General features: G+C 36.8%; 1 protein-coding gene across 2 annotated transcripts in view; it reads right to left on the bottom strand.

Annotated features, from left to right (window-relative positions):
* Positions 1 to 14,212, bottom strand: part of ca16b (carbonic anhydrase XVI b) — a 90,033-nt gene extending 75,821 nt beyond the window's left edge. For both annotated transcript variants that reach the window (XM_077198021.1, XM_077198022.1), the window contains exon 1: positions 13,588 to 14,212. In XM_077198021.1, coding sequence (XP_077054136.1) covers positions 13,588 to 13,672 — 85 coding nt within the window. In that variant the 5' untranslated portion in view covers positions 13,673 to 14,212. The remainder of the gene's footprint in view (positions 1 to 13,587) is intronic.
* Positions 14,213 to 18,603: the final 4,391 nt, after the last annotated feature.

Here is an 18,603-nt window from a genome sequence, read left to right as displayed (position 1 = left end):
CTCAATTTTATAAGAAAATGTGAGTGGTGATTGCCCATGCAAAAACCTCACCACAATCCCTGACAACTTTCCCACTATTTGCTAAGCAAATGCTAAGATGTTCTGAATGGTTTTTAAGGTGTTGCTAGTGGCTGCTAGGTGTTCTGAATGATTGCTAGGCGTTGGCTAATTGTCTTGAAATCAAAAGAGCCCACTACCAAGACTACATGATATTCTGATCCCTAGATATAGCTGGAGACCCTCTGTCAATGTCAAAAGTCGATGTTTTTTTTTCCTGCCCGGCACAAAAAGTGTCAAAATAGTGAAAATATCGTGTAAAAAATATGGTAATGATGCAAAGTGATTGCAAATATAGCTTTCTTAGTGGTTTCTATTGCATAGCTAAAATACTACAGGTGGTTGCTAGAATGCTGCTAGGTAGATTCTGAGATGTATTGACTGATTACCAAAGATCTGAGCAAGAAATTATAGGCTACAGTATGCAATGCACTTGGTAAGGTGTTCTGAATGGTTTCAAGGGACTTACTGTAATTGCTAGGTGGTTTATAACAGCCTCAGTTCAAAAGAGTCTTAACCCAAGTCTATGATATTCTGATTTCCTAGATATGGCTGACAGCCCGGCGTCATTCAATGATTTTTTTTTTCCAGATAAAATTGTTACCATAAAAAAAAAATTATATATATATATATTAGTGCTGTCAAACGATTAAAATATTTAATCGCGATTAATCGCATTAATGTCATAGTTGACTCGCGATTAATCGCACATTTTTATCTATTCTAAATTTCTCTTGATTTCTCTTTGTTCATTATTTCATTTCATTTCATTCAGTTCATTATATTTTCTCATTTTAATGCTCTTATCAACATGAAAAAAGTGGATTGCTTTCTTTGTGCACATTTTTTTTTATTGAAAACAACATAGGCAATACTGTGTTCAATTTCACACAAACATTCTCACTTGGAGCAAATAATTTCTTTGTAACACAATGTAACACTGTCCATCAGGCCCGGATTGGCCATCTGGCAATTCTGGTACATGCCAGAAGGGCCGGTGTTATTTTCTATTGTTTTGGGCCGAGCTGACCACGTTGCTCTCCTTGATCATTTCAAATTCAATTCACCGCTACTTTTTCCCATGCTTTTTCCCTCTTCCTCGCTATGTTCCTCGCGCTCGCGCCCGCGCCGCTGCTACCGTCTTTGTCTTCTTCTTCTTCGATAGTAGCCTAAGCTACTGTCTGTATACTGCCACCTGCCTTACTGGAGGTCTAGCAACCCAAGTGCAAGCCGCCACTTCACAGACACAGATAGTTGCGTGTTCTGAGTTAACACAATCAGAGTGTAAAAATACGGGATATTTTACGGGAAAATACTTCAACGGGAAGACAGCGGGAAAAGAGCTAAAATACGTGAGAAACCCGGAAAAAACTAGATGGGCCGGCCCATATTTATAGGGGGGTTTCTCCCCCTAGCTACTGGCAAGTGATATGGCAGGACGTGCATGCGGAAGTGATAGGCAGAGGCCCTCCCCTCTGCCCAAAGTAATATGCTCCACGTCAAGAGTACGCAACCAAAAGCGGGGAAAGAGTAAAATAAATTTTGCTAGTATGTCAGTGGCCGATCATTGAAAGAGTAGTGGAGAAGAGCGCGCTGATGCAACGGCTGCTGATTTAATAAGGTAGGTCATGCTTCTTTTTATCATATATATTCTATTGTGGTTTGGTCATGGTGCTTTTTCTTTATTAAGCAGTTGTGTTGTGTGCGTCGTGCCGCCGTGCCATGCTCGTGTGTGTGCATGTGTTTTTGGCTGCTGTGCCATACTCGTGTGTGCGTGTGTTTTTGGCCGTTGTTCCATGCTAGTGTGTGCTGTGAATGTGTATGGACTAAAGTCTATGCGCCTCAGTCTTATATCATGACGTATGCCTACAGTGTTAAAGTCATTGCTGCTTTGTATGGTGTGTCTCAGTGGGAAAAAAATTCAGATTCTGGGGACGTTTTTTTTAACGTCATCAATTAGTTGGGCCGGTGAAAACCACCAATGCCAGGGCCGAATTTTGGTCCCAGTCCGGCCCTGCTGTCCATCAATAAAAGGGTGAAAGAAATACTGACGAGGTACTGATATTGACGAGGGGGCGGAGAATTCACATTAGGTGTGTGTGTGTGTGCTTGGCCATCATCAAGTGGTATTTCCGACGTGCTGCGATGATGATAGCTCAGTTCATAACGACAAAACACACATATCACTTTGGTCTAGTCAATGGAACCATTTGGCAACTTTTTCAAAGTAAACTTTCCATTCAGAATCTTATTGGCATCCATTTCGGCGTCTCGCGCTCGTCATCCACTCAAAACGTAACTTTAACCTATTTGGCCGGCTCGCAAGCCCAAACAAGTGTGTGTGCGCGTGCCTGTTGTTTTGTTTCCGGTCTAGATCCACTTGCGCTTTGGTCGACGAAGCAACAAAACGTCCTCGCACGGCGCAAGCCCTTGAAATGAATGGGTTTCATAGCGCAGCGCCGCGCATGCCGCGTCCTGTTGCAAAAGCATGTGAAAAAAAACTACAAAGTTTGCTAGACCAAAAAGACCGTTAATCTCGCGATAAAAAAATTAATCGCGTTAAAATGGTTTTGCGTTAACGCCGTTAATAACGCGTTTAACTGACAGCCCTAATATATATATATATATATATATATATATATATATATATATATATATATATATATATATATGAGTGAAACATTAACATGCAAAGTCATTGCAAAAGTGCTCTAAATTGTTTCTAGTGTATATTGTTATAAGGTGTTTATAAACTGCTTCACAGTTTATAAAATTCTGGCCGATTACCAAAGTTCTGAGCAAAGAATACACAGCAAGTATGCTAAACGCCCCGATATACTTCAAGCCAAATCGAAGAACAAACTGTGTGACATATGTGACATTATTTCTAAGAAAATAAGGCCAAAACGAACTTCGTTTGGAGTTCAAAACAGGAAAAGTTCGTTACAGCTGGTAAACATCTTTGTACTACCATTGTTCGATTGTACCATTGGCGATTCCGTAATTCATTTCTCCTGTTCAGTTCGTCAAGATCGGACGTCCGTGAGTAAAAACATGAACACACTGGAAAGACGCTTTATGGTAGAAAATGAAGTTGTACTTCGGATGAAACGTGACACTGACACTGTTTTCATGTTTAATACGATAAAGTTGCTTGATTTTAAGCAATCTAAATGAAGTGCTATATAGAAATAAACGTGACTATACTAGCGTGCCGAATTGCAGTGCTTGTGCAAACATATTGATGCTATGATCAGATGCTTTTCGTATGCTTTATTTAAAAAAAATCTTGCAGTTTTCTCATTTTTGCTGTGTGTTTATTTTGTTATTAAGAGGAAAGCACGCAGCACATAATTATTTACATATTCACCTAACCGTCGCTCAGATGTTTACTAACTGCTCAAGTATTTCAAACTTCGTTTTACCCTTAAGCGAAAAACGAAAAAGAACTTCGCCGTGAGTATATCAGGGCCTTAAGCCAGTGTTGTTGTTTTCTGAGCAGTTTCAGTGGCATTGCTAGTTGTTAAGGTGTTCAGAAATTATTCAAAACAAAATATAATAAATTTGTAGTCATTGCTAAACTGATCTAAATAGGGTATTCATAGGGTGTTATGAAGGGTTTTGTTTTACAGTATTGCATGACTTCTGACCAGTTGCCAAAGTTCCGAGGTAAAAAAAAAAGAATAATACAGTATACAAAGTGGTTTCTAGGGAGTTGCTAGGCTATTAGAGTGTTGCTAGGTTATTGCTAAGGTGTTCAGAAATTTGCGGTTTCTTGTAATTCAAAAGATCCCAAACCCAAGTCTAAACATCTTAAAAAAATAATAGCACACCTGTTTTTGTATTTTTTTTAAAAAGCGAAGGTGGGTATGGTTCCCTTTGCCTCACCATTCAAAGAGATGGCCTATTGTAACTTAATCTGTAAAATCTCAGATATAAGTACTAAACCTTTATCCTTCCTTATTCACTCAATCGAGGATAAATCAATGTCCAAAAGGAAGAATAGATCCTATCTATAGTATTAAAGCAAAAGGCAGGGGACAATGTGGACCCTGCACCACGAAAGTCTGGAGTCAAAGCAAGCCAGCCCATATTGTCTTCGCAAACCACCAACATCCTGGCTTTATCCTGTATTTATGGAACAAGTGATGGCCTATTGTTTCATTGTTTAGTAGAAGACTGACCTATTTTAAACAGCAATACAGTATGACTTCCTGTGTAGAAAAGCCAACGTTTAAACAGACACCGCAGATTTATAGACTTCCTCGTTGGGTTCCACTTGAGAATTACGTGATCCTCCATGACTATAATGAAAATGGCAAAGTAGACTGCATAATGTAAAATTCCATTGAGGCTATTAAAGAGCAGAGAATGCCTTAACATCTGCCCGGTGTGAAAGATAATTACAGTGTAATTAAGATCCCTATAGACGGAGTTTCTCAGACCGGTAGCCATCACTAAAGCTGCCAAAGCTAACACTGAGGACTTACCAGCTATAGTAGCTAAACGCTCCATGACTGAGTCTATCAAAAGCTTGGGCAAATCCATTAGGTGGATTAATCATATGTTATAGGTTTGAGGAAAGGGCAAACACATTTTCGCCATTAATTATCAAGCAATTGAGTGAGTTGTAACAACCTTTACAAGGACACACATAATCACAGTACCATAAAGGTTTTGTCTACTGATTTTCATCTAGGTTTCTAACCGAAACTAAATCCAGGTTTTCCGAGACAGTGAGAAAAACTGACCGTTTTTCATTTGTTCATAAATAAAACTGACAGTTGTTTAAGAAACAAATTAAAAAAATAAACAATGCCAGCTTACAACTTAAGTTTTAGTCGGTTTATCTTACATTTTGTGTTATTTTTCAATAATTTTAAGCTATTTTGCGGCCCCGTTGGAAATTTGCTCAGGTCCCCTAATGGGCCCCGGCCCTCTGGTTGAGAAACACTGGTCTAAAGTGATAATGTTTTAGAAAGAAAAAATATTTTAATTTGTGCATGCAATTCTGTGTTTTTCTATGAATATCTCAAATGTTTTAAAGTAACCTCAAACTAAGGAATATGCTTATTTGAGGGGATTTTAAAAGTGCGGAAAAGTCATGGAAATTGATAAAATCTTAAGTCATTAAAATGTCCATAATTATTATACATTAATAATATAATACAGTAATAAAAATCATAAGCACTAAAAAACAAAAAGCTATTGGAACATCTGGAAAATATGGACTTTAATTACTGTAATTAATTTATATATTGCTCTGAGAAAACAGTTTAAGTACTCTGTTTATTTTATTGTTTTAAACTTATTTATTGTGGTTTGTTGTGGTTTGACAAAAAAAATGTCAATGTAATGTGATGCTTGTTGAGACGGATTGTGTTTTATCCCCTTAGAGAAGCTGTAGTCTTATAATGTTTTCTAAAGACTCTACTCAAAAGCAGCTCTTAAATCACATGATTTGCCTGCTGTAAAGCACTAACTACAAAGGGCAGGCAAAACAATCTCAGATTAAAAGGTTTAAAATTATGTTATGATATCACAAACAGTTTCGCAATAATCAAGGCTCAACAATAAGGAAATACACACACACACACACACACACACACACATATATATAATCCTTATTGTTAAGCCCTGAACATGTCTAAATAGCTAAATATACTGGTGTTTACTGATATTTAATCAGTATATACATTTTATATATATATATATATATATTTATATAAATCTGAAAAAAAATCCTTATTGTTGAGTCCTGATCATGTCTGCACTTCATACTGACTTCATGTAATCACAATCAGTGTTTTCACTTCATGGCTTTCAAAATAAACCACAAAAGGGTTTTTCTGTGGATGTGTACAGACAGGACACTGGGAACAAAGTGTGTGTGTTTTGTGCACATGTCCATCCCCCTCAGCACTATCTGTAATACATCTGAGAAAAGGAAATTACCACTTCTCGGAGCACTTTGGATGGGCTTCCAACAAGTCGAGGGGCGAGATAAATCTCTCATACTTTTATATCTTAAAAGTATTACGGTCAGGAAAGAGAGTGAGTGAGAAGGAAAAAGAAGGACAAAGTGAATGTGTGACAGAGAGTGAGAAAAAGATCCACTCCAAGGCTTCAGAAGCTGTCAGGCTATTAAGGCCACTAATCAATCATCATATTAAAATAATATAACCTCTCTCTTAAAATAACGTATAATTAACCGAATCATTGGCGAGAGGCTACATAGACTGACATCCAATTACTGCCATCAGATTGTTATCTCTGAAAATCACAGTCCTTACAAAACACAGCTATTACGCATAGCTGCGAGTTTTATCATGTCTGCATAGAACTGAATTTACATGCAATTAGATTCTATACAAGTACCACTCACATAAAATTATACATTTTAGACCGCCTTCCAGCTCAGTAGCTCGCTCATGCGCAGCAGCATCATCAAAAGCGCCTATGAACCAGCAGAACCAAATCCCAGTCTTTCATTCCTAACATCCTAAGCCTTTTTAACATGGTTCGTGGTGTCATTGGTGCGGGTGATTGGACAGTCGGGCTGGGAATCGATATAAGGATGCGGCAGGTCAAGGCCCTTCATCAACCACACAGGAGATCCAAAGCGCAGCATGTGGCAATTGGAAACATATGATAAAGGACTCACAGAGAGCTCGTGGCTAAAGAATCTCTGACCCGAGCCCTGGCCTCCAGTTGTGTGCAGCACCTCAATAAAAATGTAAATATCTCCTCTGCTCTGGGCGTTTACTCACTCAGCTGGTGAAGAAGTCAAGAAAACTAGGTCTGAAATAGGGAGCGGGTTACACAAATGCTCATTTCCTTTTCTTTTGAAGCACTAATTAGAATAGATTTTGGTGGCGAACAGAAAACAGAAGACACTTTACGAGAAAAAGCAGTACATCTTCAAAAACCACTGCCCTCATTAAGAAGAAATATCTTCAAGACAGAGATCACTGCACTGATTTATGCATAGTAGGTTTCTGATTATTAGAAAATGTGAGTGTGGAACCTATGATATTAGGCTTTATTTGAGCATTGCCATGACTTGCTAACACTGTAAAAAAGTGATCAGTTGACAACTTAAAAAAGTGAGGAAACCGTTGCCTTTAAATTATTAAGTAAATAAACTTCATGTGTAATTGAAAAAATTAAGTTCTTGAAAATTTCAAGTTCTGACAAGTAAAAGTTAATAAAACATGAGAAAATATGCTGTGATAACTTTTTGTTTGAAGTTGAACTAACTTAATTTTATTAAAATTACATTGTCAATCTACTTAACTTAAAACTAACTTGTTTTTCTGAGTTCAGTCTACTTACTTAATATGAGGAAACCCATTGCCTTGACAAAATTAAGTTACCACAACTTGTGTTATGGGAGGTTGCTAGGTGGTCACTTATTAGCCTGAGTAAAAGACATTCTGGTCACTAGTTACCCTCCTTCAATGCCAAAGGGATTTTATAATCTGCCAGGAGAAATTAATAGTTTATAAAAGTGATAGCACTTAATACATACCCCTATATGAATATGAGTTATATAAAAACAAATAATCACACTACGTAATTTTTAAATGTTCTTTGATAAGATTTTTTGTTTGTTCAGTCTCAAGTCAAAAACAAAGAAGTCTCACCGAGGATAAATTTAATTGATCAGATATACAGTAAAAACAATAATATTATGAATTACTCTCTTACTATTTAAAATAACTTTTGTCTATTGTAATATATTTTAAAATGTAATTTAATCAAAGCTGAATTTTCAGCATCATAACTCCAGTCTTCAGTCTCATGTGATCATTCATAAATCATTCCAATACGCTGATTTGAAGAAACATTGCTTATTATTATAAATTCTGAAAAACAGCTGCTAAATATTTTTGTGGAAAAAGTGATATATTTTTTCAGGACTGATACAAAGAAAGTTAAAAAAGCAGCATTCATTTGAAATGGAATTAGTTGTACAATATTATATTTATAAATGTCCTTACTGTCACTTTTGATAAATTTAATGCATACTTGCTGAATATGTATTAATTTCTTTTTTAAAAAAAGAAAACATACTTACCCCAAACTTTGTGAATTGATAAGTAACTATGACATGATAACAATAATTATCTACTTCGTATATTGTGCATATCTGCTACAAATGTTAAATGACAAAATGACTATGCAAAATGAGTAAAAAAAGGATGGGAGGAGGGGAGACTCTTTCCCCTGCTGACAACATACTGCCGACGAAGCAGATACAAGCACACACACACACCGCAGAATTCAGGAATAAAAGACAACAGATGCAGATTCATACCATATCCATATCTAAAGGTGTCTAAAATCATCACGGCTTTATACTTGAATTCCAACCACAGAAAGTAATTACAAACTGTGGGGAGAGATGCCAGTGTTTTATTAGCCATATCTGGGTCTAAAAGGCGTGTTACAACAGAAGTGATCTTCCTGGGAACTAAAACTTTAAAACACTCTATTAAAGCGCTTGCCCACAGTCAAAACTCCAATCCAGTTTAAAAAGACTGTAAAATGCACGCTAAAGTGAACCAGTGACATATGTAAAAGTCACACCCATCTATGGATATGAAATATGGATCTGGATCACTGCTTCCCATTATTTTTAATGCTTCCTGCGTATTGATTTTTTACTCTCTGCTTTCAATTAAATGCTTTACAGACTCTTTGTATGCAGGTCAGGGATTTGGTGATGGGTGGATATGAATGGCAGAGGAGTAGAGGGCTTCTTTTCTGATTTTATTGCACCGACTGCCTTTCAATCACACAGGAAAGGACTCCTCATTAGAGAGACCGAGAGTGTAGCAACAAAGACTGAAGGGCAAGGTAGAGCATTAAAAATCCAGGATCTTTTGACAAGAGGCCCTTGATGGATACTGGTGTCGAGTAGAAGCTTCCTGTGGTGTCAGCCAGAAGAGATGATAGACACTACCCACAGGGGTCGGGGATCTTTGACCTTCCGCACGTGACTGCCCACTGGTGCACACACTCGCAAAGTTACCACTTCGCATCTGATATAGGTTTAACACATCAACAAACGCCCAGGAGTGTGTAGCTCAAGGGTGCGCATAAAATTTAACACAAAACCTGCTCAGACGTGAACTGTCAACATGTGACTGACTGTGGTAATGGCCCTTGGATAAACACACACACGTATGTCTTCAGAGCTGGGTACATACTGACAAATTGTAGTAGGTTACTAACTGACAAAAATTTTAGTTAGAAATATAATCTAATACAGTACATATTTGAGATAATATAATCGGACTACTTTTTGACTATTTTTAAATTACTTTTGACCTACCTTATCTTGTAAAATCTTGTACCATGTCGATTTTTTTTTTTTAAAGCTGCATGATTAATCGCAAAGAGAAATAGCGATCTCGAATTCAAATACCCACACGATCACAATGATTCACTAGTGTCAATTAAACCTTTGAGAAATCACACCCGAACATTCAAATATGCGTTTGTGCTGCCATTGACCTAGAGAAAGCAGTTTTTCTATCAAGGTATAAAACCATCTTTTCATCCATCGCTATTTTTATTTAACATCGCTATGTTACAAATATTCAAATTACCAAAGAAGCACTGACATAAAAGTTTGTAGTTTATATATATATATATATATATATACACACACACTACGAAAGCGATCAAAATAGAGCAAATAACCTTTTAAAAGTAACTTGCCACTTCAAACAACCTCGATGACATTGTTACGCCAGTAGGTGGCGACACGCGACTGTTACATTTTTTATTTGTCATTGAATTATTCATACAAACTGATTTAAAAAAAAATTTCAAATTAATCAAATATTTCAGATAGACTGCAGCAATTAACATTTTGTCAGAACCTGTAGTAAATTACATGTTATTTTGTTTAGTTGTGTGTTCAGAAACGTGATCTCTATTTGAAGTTAAAAACAATCCAGAATCGTGCAGCTCTAAGAGAAATAACATATATCTCATTCTTTGTTACAAACAACATAAAGTGCATTACGTCAGGATTTCCGAAACAAAATGGACCATGAATGTGCGAATGTGTTGTTAAATTTTTGACTTAAAATCTCATATACATTCGGTCAAAGATGTTCAAATGAATGAATAGTTTAATAGTTTGCATTTTAATGTATGAAAGACAAAAGCCTTCCAAAGACATAGTAATACATGGTTGAATGACTCTCTAAGTGATAATTAAAATAATTATAATTAACATGAGATAGTCAGGAGTTGATTAGATATGCAATTTTGAGAAAACATTCCTTATAAGTGAAAAGATTTCTGTAAATTCACTGGTCAAATCATCTCCATTTTCAATGTAATTACAGCTGTACAATTCCAGAAATCTAAAAGAATTTCCAAACATACAGGAGTTGGAGAATGAAACTGAAACACCTGGTTTTAGACCACAATAATTTATTACTATGGTGTAGGCAGGGTCTCCTTTAGGGGCCAATACAGCATCAATTCATCTTGGGAATGACAGATACAAGTTATTCACAGTCATGGCCAGAGGGATTTTGATCCATTCTTCTTAAAGAACAGTGGCCAGGTCACTATATGATGCTAGTGGAAGAAAACGTTTCCTGTCTTGCTCCTCCAAAATACCCAAATATTCAAATCTTTGAAAATATAAAAATAAAAATATAAAAAATATTTAAATCTGGTGACTATGCAGGCCATGGTGTTCAACTGTTCAACTTCCTGGACAGACAGCTTTCTCTTGCGTCGACAGTTACTCCTGTTGGATGTGGTTCGTCCTACGTGGTGTAATGCCGACATTACCCATAGCTCTCGATACACCACAGAGACCTGCTGTCCTGGTGACAGATGAGCCAGTGTATCCTCTTTTGAGCTCTTCTGATATGTCACCCATTATGTTGTGCAGATTTCAATATTTTATGTACAGCTGTACTATTTCTCTGCTAATTCAACCTTCACACTCTGGTCTTACTGATGGAATGTAAAATCAGTGAAGATCGATGCATATATAGGCATGATATGGGCACTATATTGGCCAGTGTTTCAGTTTCATTGTCCAACCCCTGTATAGAAGCATTAAGCAATAGGCTTTTTTTAGAAAGGAAAACTTAAAAGATAAATAAAGAAGAGTTATGGAGAATCATTAAATTATTAATAATTTACTTGCATTGTAAAAATATGAAATCATTAAATCAATATAAAAGTAACCTGTAGTCTGACTAAGAGCATTCTACAACATATATTAATACAATTACAAATACTCAAGGAACCTGATAACCTAATCCAGATTACATATAATCAGTTACTACCCAGCACTGTTTGTCATGGTGGGGGGACTGGGAGTGGAAACCTTTAATGATATTTTTACATTTTCATCAAGACATTATATAGTATTTTTAAGCTGCTATATATATTTGGTCTCAACAATGCAAGCAAAATCAGAGCCACACAAACAATATATATTTCAAATGGAATTGAGAAACAAAAATAATTATATAATCGGAAGTCCCAACCCTTCCTGAAACAAATAATGAACTGCCCTTTCATTTCTGAGAAGCTTGGGTGAAGACAATGGGGAACGGCCTTGGGTCAGAACGTTTTAACATTGAATGCTCATGCCCAGTGGCCAGCCTGTCTTCAATAAGAATAAAACATCTGTTCTGATTTTGATGTCAAATGTAACTTCTCATAAAACATTGCGCAAGCTGATGTAACAGGCTGTTACCATTAGAGGTTATATAAACTTGCAATTTAACCATTGCCCTACATACAGACCATCTCAACTTCTATAGAAATATGATACCACTAATAGAAGAGCAAGGACAGGATCTGTGAGTGTACAAAAGCGAGTGTCTGTATAACAAAAGCTAATGAGGGCTGGGACAGGAAAAGGAAACACTGAATTGCGATGTCCGTCGTGTTCCGTTCATCTGCTCACCCACACAGGCTATTATCCATGAGTAACAAAGGATCAACACATTTTCAAGCCTATATTTCAGTGCTGTTAACGGGAGTGGCGAAAGGGTCTGTTTGTTCAATTTGTTATGTTCCATTTCAAGCCAGACTTATTGCTTGGGATGCCTTTTGCTATGCTCACATGATGTCAAGAGTGTCCAAGAGCAACAGATTAAAAGGGAAATTTGGCATCTGTGAAATTCAAAAAGAATTGCCTTTATAACTTCTCTCTTGGCTGTAATTGGTGACTGTGATTCATTATGATTCAGTGCAATGGTAATATGATGATAATACAATTAAAATCATATTCTCATATCAAATATCCAGAGATAATTATGCAATATAGTAAAAGTGCATTTTCATGGGCATCAAATAAATGTAATATTGGTCAACTACTACTAATCTAAATATTTAATAGTCCCCTTCAATGTCTATGATGGTTACAGCCCTGGTTAGGAAAACCACAAAATGGTAACTGAATCAGATTTACACTAAATATGTCACTAACATTTGAGCACAGCAACTATTTACATGCTTAAACCAGCTTAAGATGGTTTGTTGGTCTTAGCTGGTCTTCTCATCTGGTCAAGATGGTCTATTGGCTGGTGTTTTTCACATGGTCAGACTGGCAGCTAAAAACCAACTTAGCCTGGTTAAGAGACCAGCTTAAACCATCTAAGATCAGCAAACCATATATATCTATTTCTATATATATATATATATATATATATATATATATATATATATATATATATATATATATTCAACTGACTAAAATGGAAGACTTAATTAAAGGCAGCAATTTAACAAGTTAAATCCATGGGGTACTAAATATAAAATGAGAGAATTTGCAGGTGATGAAATGGATAAAAAAAACAAAGATGCTGTTGTAATGATAAAAACATCTGCAATGCATCTGTTTACAAACTGGATGAACTTCTTAAAAACTTAAAGGCATTTTTCTACAATTCAAATTAATTTCATATGCACAAGAATACAAGACATGCAGGCGAATTACTGAACGCTAATCTTCCAGCCTGATATAAAAAGCCAAAAATAAAATATATTTTAAGATTAAATTAATTAAAAGAATCTAAATAATGGAATACATTAAATAAAATAGTTAAATAAAATAAAAAAATAATTCAAACAAATTGCATAAATTAAAATAAAAAAATGAAATAACACATTTCATTGATAGAAGTCAATTCTACTTGTTTCTGGATACCATAAATCATAGCCTGGATGACATCACCTTGGGAACAATCAAGTCCGTGAGACCAGACGAGCTGTTACTAAAGCCTTTACTTCTGTCACAAAGCACTGCGAAACTGACCTTCAATCACATGTGCACCTTTTCTACAGTTATGATCCTTTTGCTTTGCAATGCACATATTTGCCCTAAACGCACACAATCACTCTTATTGCCTTATGATCTCTGACGCTGATCGACACGAATGCACCTGCCCATTAAACATAACTTTTTGCAGAGAAATCTCCCACAATCACCGTTCGTTCCGATTATAAAATATTAAGCACAAAGGCCTCTCTTACCGGGATGACAGCTGATGGGTTGGATGAGAAGCGCTGATAAAGTCAAACACAACATCCCTAAACGACACGATCCTCGTCTCCACATGTCCAAATGCGCAATTAGAGCAACACGGAATGGCGGATCAAATTAAGCGTCAAGGAAGGAAACACACTAACTTGACAAACCAAAATAATTACGAGTGACCAAGGCGATTTTAATGACCGGCGACAAATCTTGTGCCTGTTTCGTGGGACATTTCGGACAGCCCACAATCCGCGCACACTTCTGCTCTCTGTGGCGTCCTTTACATTATCTTTACATTCTCAAGTTAATCCCAACCGGAGGCACTTTCAGACGCTCGTGCTCGTTCAGGTCCTTTGCTGTACAGCGGCTCTCTCTCTCGACCGCGCATCTAAAAAAGTCACTTGCTTCAATCACATTCAGCGCGGTCCGCTTCTCTATCCAGGAAGTTGTGCATAAGAGCGTTTCGTTTTTTGCCAGAGGAATTAGTTGAGAAATCAAAGCCCTGCCCTCTGGATCCTAGCGCCGAAGGCTGTGGTTCTGTACGACTGCCGAAAAAAGACGAGGATTGGTTACTGGAAGCTGAAGCACAAGACTGTTCTTCTCAGTGTGTCTTTCTAAAACAGTTAGTTCCGGTCCTGTAAGCTGATTGGTCAAAGCGGCGTTCCAAGCATGCATATTTAGTAGGGTCGATGACGTGACGCTTTTTTTGTGTATGTGTCTGGGTTAATGATTTTTAAAAAAAAAAATTCTATAATGAAAATGAAGTAATTTAGATTTTTTTTTTTTGGGCTTAATGTAAGAAAATCATAATCTTTATATAAATTGTGTTTATATGTTTTAAATATATATATATAAAATCACATATTTTGATCTTTTATGAAAAGGCTTGTTTTTCCAGGTCAAATTGAGTAACTAAAAAGTAAGTAAGTAAAATTTATTTATATAGCACATTTATCACAGCAAAACTTGACCAAAGCGCTGAACAAAGTCAAAGAATAAAAATAGACAACACATACAAAACAATAAACAATGTTACATAGAAAAAAAACGAGAAAGAAATAAAGAAATTTTAAAATGCCTGGGAATAAAAATATGTTTTTAACTTCATTTTAAAGGTTGTGATAGACGTTGCAAGACGAATGTTCAGTGGTAGTTGCTTCCAGAGTCGGGGGGGGGGGGGGAGCCCTATCACCCTTTGTCTTTAGGCGTGAACGAGGGACAGCTAAGAGAGCTCTATCAGAAGATCTTAATGATCTGGAGGACGAAAAAGGAATAAGATGATCTGAGAGATAAGACGGAGCTTGACCATTGAGAGCTTTATAAACAAACAACAAAATTTTAAATTGAATTCTGAGATAGACAGGAAACCAATGAAGAGAGGCCAAAACCGGTGTAATGTGATCTGTTTTCTTTGCCCCAGTCAACAACCGTGCAGCAGCATTTTGTACCATCTGTAAGCGTGCAATGGATGACTGAGGAAGACCCAAATAAAATGAATTACAATAGTCAAGACGGGAGGTAATAAAAGCATGAATGACTTTCTCCAGATCATTAGGAGTTAAAAATGATTTCAGTCTCGAAATTATTCGTAACTGATAAAAACTGTTTTTGACAACTATATTAATTTGTTTAGTTAAACAAAGTTCAGAGTCCATAATGACACCAAGATTCCTGACCTGGGAGGAGACTGAGGGGAAGTGCTTGCCGAGGTCATTTATGATACTACTTCTTAACTTAGAGGGACCAAAGACGATTATTTCCGTTTTATTTTCATTAAAGGGTAACTAAACCTAAACCAACTTTTTTTAGTTAATGATCTGTAAGAATGGGGCTTTATTAGTAGGCCTACTGTTCATTGATTCAAGTAACTTTTTGACATTTGTGTATAAAGTGTTTTAATTCTACAATATATATGGTGTAAAAACGTCTGAGTGCTGCCCTCTTCAGGTTGAACGGTGGCTACTGCAGTTGAATTTTCCTATTGGATGTTTGGGGTGGTTCGTGACGTAAGGGGTTGTAGGTGAGGTAGGCAAGTTCCATACAGATAGATGCGTCTCAGGTGCACGCCCCCCTCCGCTGGGCTCTGCCCACTTTTCCAGCATTTTTCAAATATTGCCAGTGGGTGGAGTCAGGCTCTGACCAGGGGTTTAGTTACCCTTTAAGTCTGAGAAAGTTTTTGGAAAGCCAATTTTTAATGTCCCCTAGGCAGGCCAATAAGGGTTGAATGGTATCACCAGCTTTCAATGGAATGTTCAGCTGGGTATCATCAGCATATAGGTGAAATGCAACTTTATGTCTCCTAATAATGTCTCCCAAAGGTCGAATATATAAATTAAAAAGGAGTGGCCCTAAAATGGATCCCTGAGGCACTCCACAGATAATAGGAGCAACAGACGAAGAAAACTTCCCCAACTCACGTCTTGATAAAAAAACGTCTTGATAAATGTGTATACTCAAAATTCAAGATTCATTTTTTTTTTACCATTGTTCATTATACTATTATACACCACTTCATATTTTTAGTCATTAAACCAAATTATTTGTTTAAAACGGTACGAAAAGGTACGAAAGCAGTATGAATATAGATAAGATACTATATATATATCTATAGAAAGATACAAACTCTAGTTGGTAATTTTGGAAATGAAAATTCCAGACTGGAGCTGGAGCAGTGATTATGGGATCTTTTGAGGGGGAAATCTTTGTCGCTCCACTCCACTCATATCTACTGTTCCAGACCGGCTTTCAGTCTGTGTGTTGTTAGTATCCACGGCCGGCATACCATTTCAATGCAACAGCACTGTGAGATATTGCTTAATTGAAAGGTTATGTATAGGGAAAGCTCTTTATGTGTATACTGACATATCATATCAATATTTATTTCCATCTAATTTCATAAACCAAAGGATTTCAGGACATCGTTTTATATCATGTCACCGTCAGCAGAACTCAATAGACATTGCATTGTCATTCAGCCATACACTCTTCACTGGGAGACGGGAGAGTCAAAATTGCCCTGCAATGTAGACAGGAGGTTTACACGGCATATTCTGTGCTTCTCAGATTTCACCAGTCCTCAAATGTCCCACTTTCCGACAGTTCAGTTAAAACATTGTACAGCTATATTCAGTTATCCTGTCAGAAAAGCCATTGATTCTATCCCGGCTTCACAGTCTGGCCTCAGACACAGTCGCTCTCCAAGGTGCTGAAAGTTTGCCAAGCTGTCATGCATTATCCATGGTGCTGGTGACTCCCCTTTCACGACAATGTCACTTATTAGGAAACTGTATAATCTTTTGTAAATCACTGTGCAGTTGTTACCTTACAGAGCTGACCTTTCCTTCACTGGTATATCCTAATGTGTATTATTTTTGACTAAATAAAAACAGTTTATTTGTATGTTACCACAGGAAACACATTTAAAGGTTACCTTAAATAGTGTAGCTTTACATTTGAGTATTAGATGAAGACTTCTTTATTCACTTTAACACTTTACAATAAGATCTGATTTGTTAAAGTGCCCCTATTATGCTATTTGAACCTTTCCTTTGTTTTGGAGGTCTCCCAAAATAGGTTTACATGCATCAAAGGTAAAAAAAAAAAAATTAAAAAAAAAAAAATTACACTTTCATTTTCTTATTATATACATTGCACATCACCTCATTTCTCAGTCTAATACCGATTTGTTCGAAGACTCAGTCTCTCTAAACCCCTCCTTACTGAAAGCTTACTCTGCTCTGACTGGTCAGACGGCCCAGTCTGTTGTGATTGGTCTACCGCTTACAGCACTTGTTGGAACCGAAACTCCCATTACCATAACTGAAATTCAGCTCTGAAGGCTTCCTCGGGGCTTGATACTCAGTGATATGAACAATGCCTTGGGTTTTACCGTATCAATTCCAGTCCTTGTCCTTTTAAAGTGCAAGTAAAGTGGATTCGCAGGGCAAAAACAGCATCTTCTCCACATGTCGACCACACAAACCAAACTCTTCCAGGCCTCCGCTACAACTAAGTTTGAAGGCGGGTCAAAGTAGACGTCATTCACAGGCAGCCAATGAAGACCATAGGCTGGCATTATGCAAACTTGTTAAATAAGTATGTAACAGGAAGTGAGACTGGAATTGCTTACGACTCGTTTCAGCAGTTCAGAATTTATTCTTTAATTTAGGAGGCAATAACTTTACTTATTGTGCACTTTGATCTTTAAAACTTCACAAACAGCTATATTACACACTGCATGAAAGATAATATTCAAAAAAGCATAATAGGGACTTTAACATACGTTCAAGTATTAACTTACATGAACTAACGGTAAAAAATAGTCTGTATTAGTAAATGTTATTAAATAAATAAATGCTGCAGATTTATTGTTCATCAATTTAACTAATGTAGTTCACAAATTGTATTTGTGTTCCTTGTATTTTTTTCTTATTTATTATCAATATTTTTTTAATCCAGAAAAACATAAAATTTCACATGAGAATGAATTCATTTTTGTCATCCTTGTTGTGAGGTCAAGATCTGAGAAAGCTCTCATGGGCCAATGGTTCTCCATCACCCTGTCAGAGCTGTGAGTTGAATACTTTATCGCTAATTATCACTCCAAGGTTTTCTCACCAGTGCTCAAAGCCCATGTGTTTTTGTGAGACTCTGGTTTTCTCCTAAGACAGCCACAAAAAACGGCTACGGGACAGGGAACAGCAGGGGAGTTTGGGAGAGCTGCCCAGCTGGACTTTAATTTGAAGAATCTGATTAAATTCGGTATTTAATTACCCTTCTCTCAGAGGAGCTGTTGGGGATTGTCACAGTGTTTTGAGCGTGTAGGGTGTGAGCCATCTGCCTGTACTTCTGGAGCTCTCTCTGGTGACCCCTGCAAAAAGAGGAAGAAATCATTTTCTCTTTCACTTCTCGGCTCTCTCTCTCACACACACACACACACTCACCCCCCGTCCTTTATATATAGCAACTCTTTATTATTTCTTTCAGTTGATTTCACATGTTGACAGTTGCTG

This window comes from Siphateles boraxobius, unplaced genomic scaffold, assembly GCF_051911475.1.
Source record: "Siphateles boraxobius isolate OS27281-9 unplaced genomic scaffold, OSU_SipBor_1 41, whole genome shotgun sequence".
Classification (NCBI taxonomy): domain Eukaryota; kingdom Metazoa; phylum Chordata; class Actinopteri; order Cypriniformes; family Leuciscidae; genus Siphateles; species Siphateles boraxobius.
This window is presented reverse-complemented; position numbering and strand designations above follow the sequence as displayed.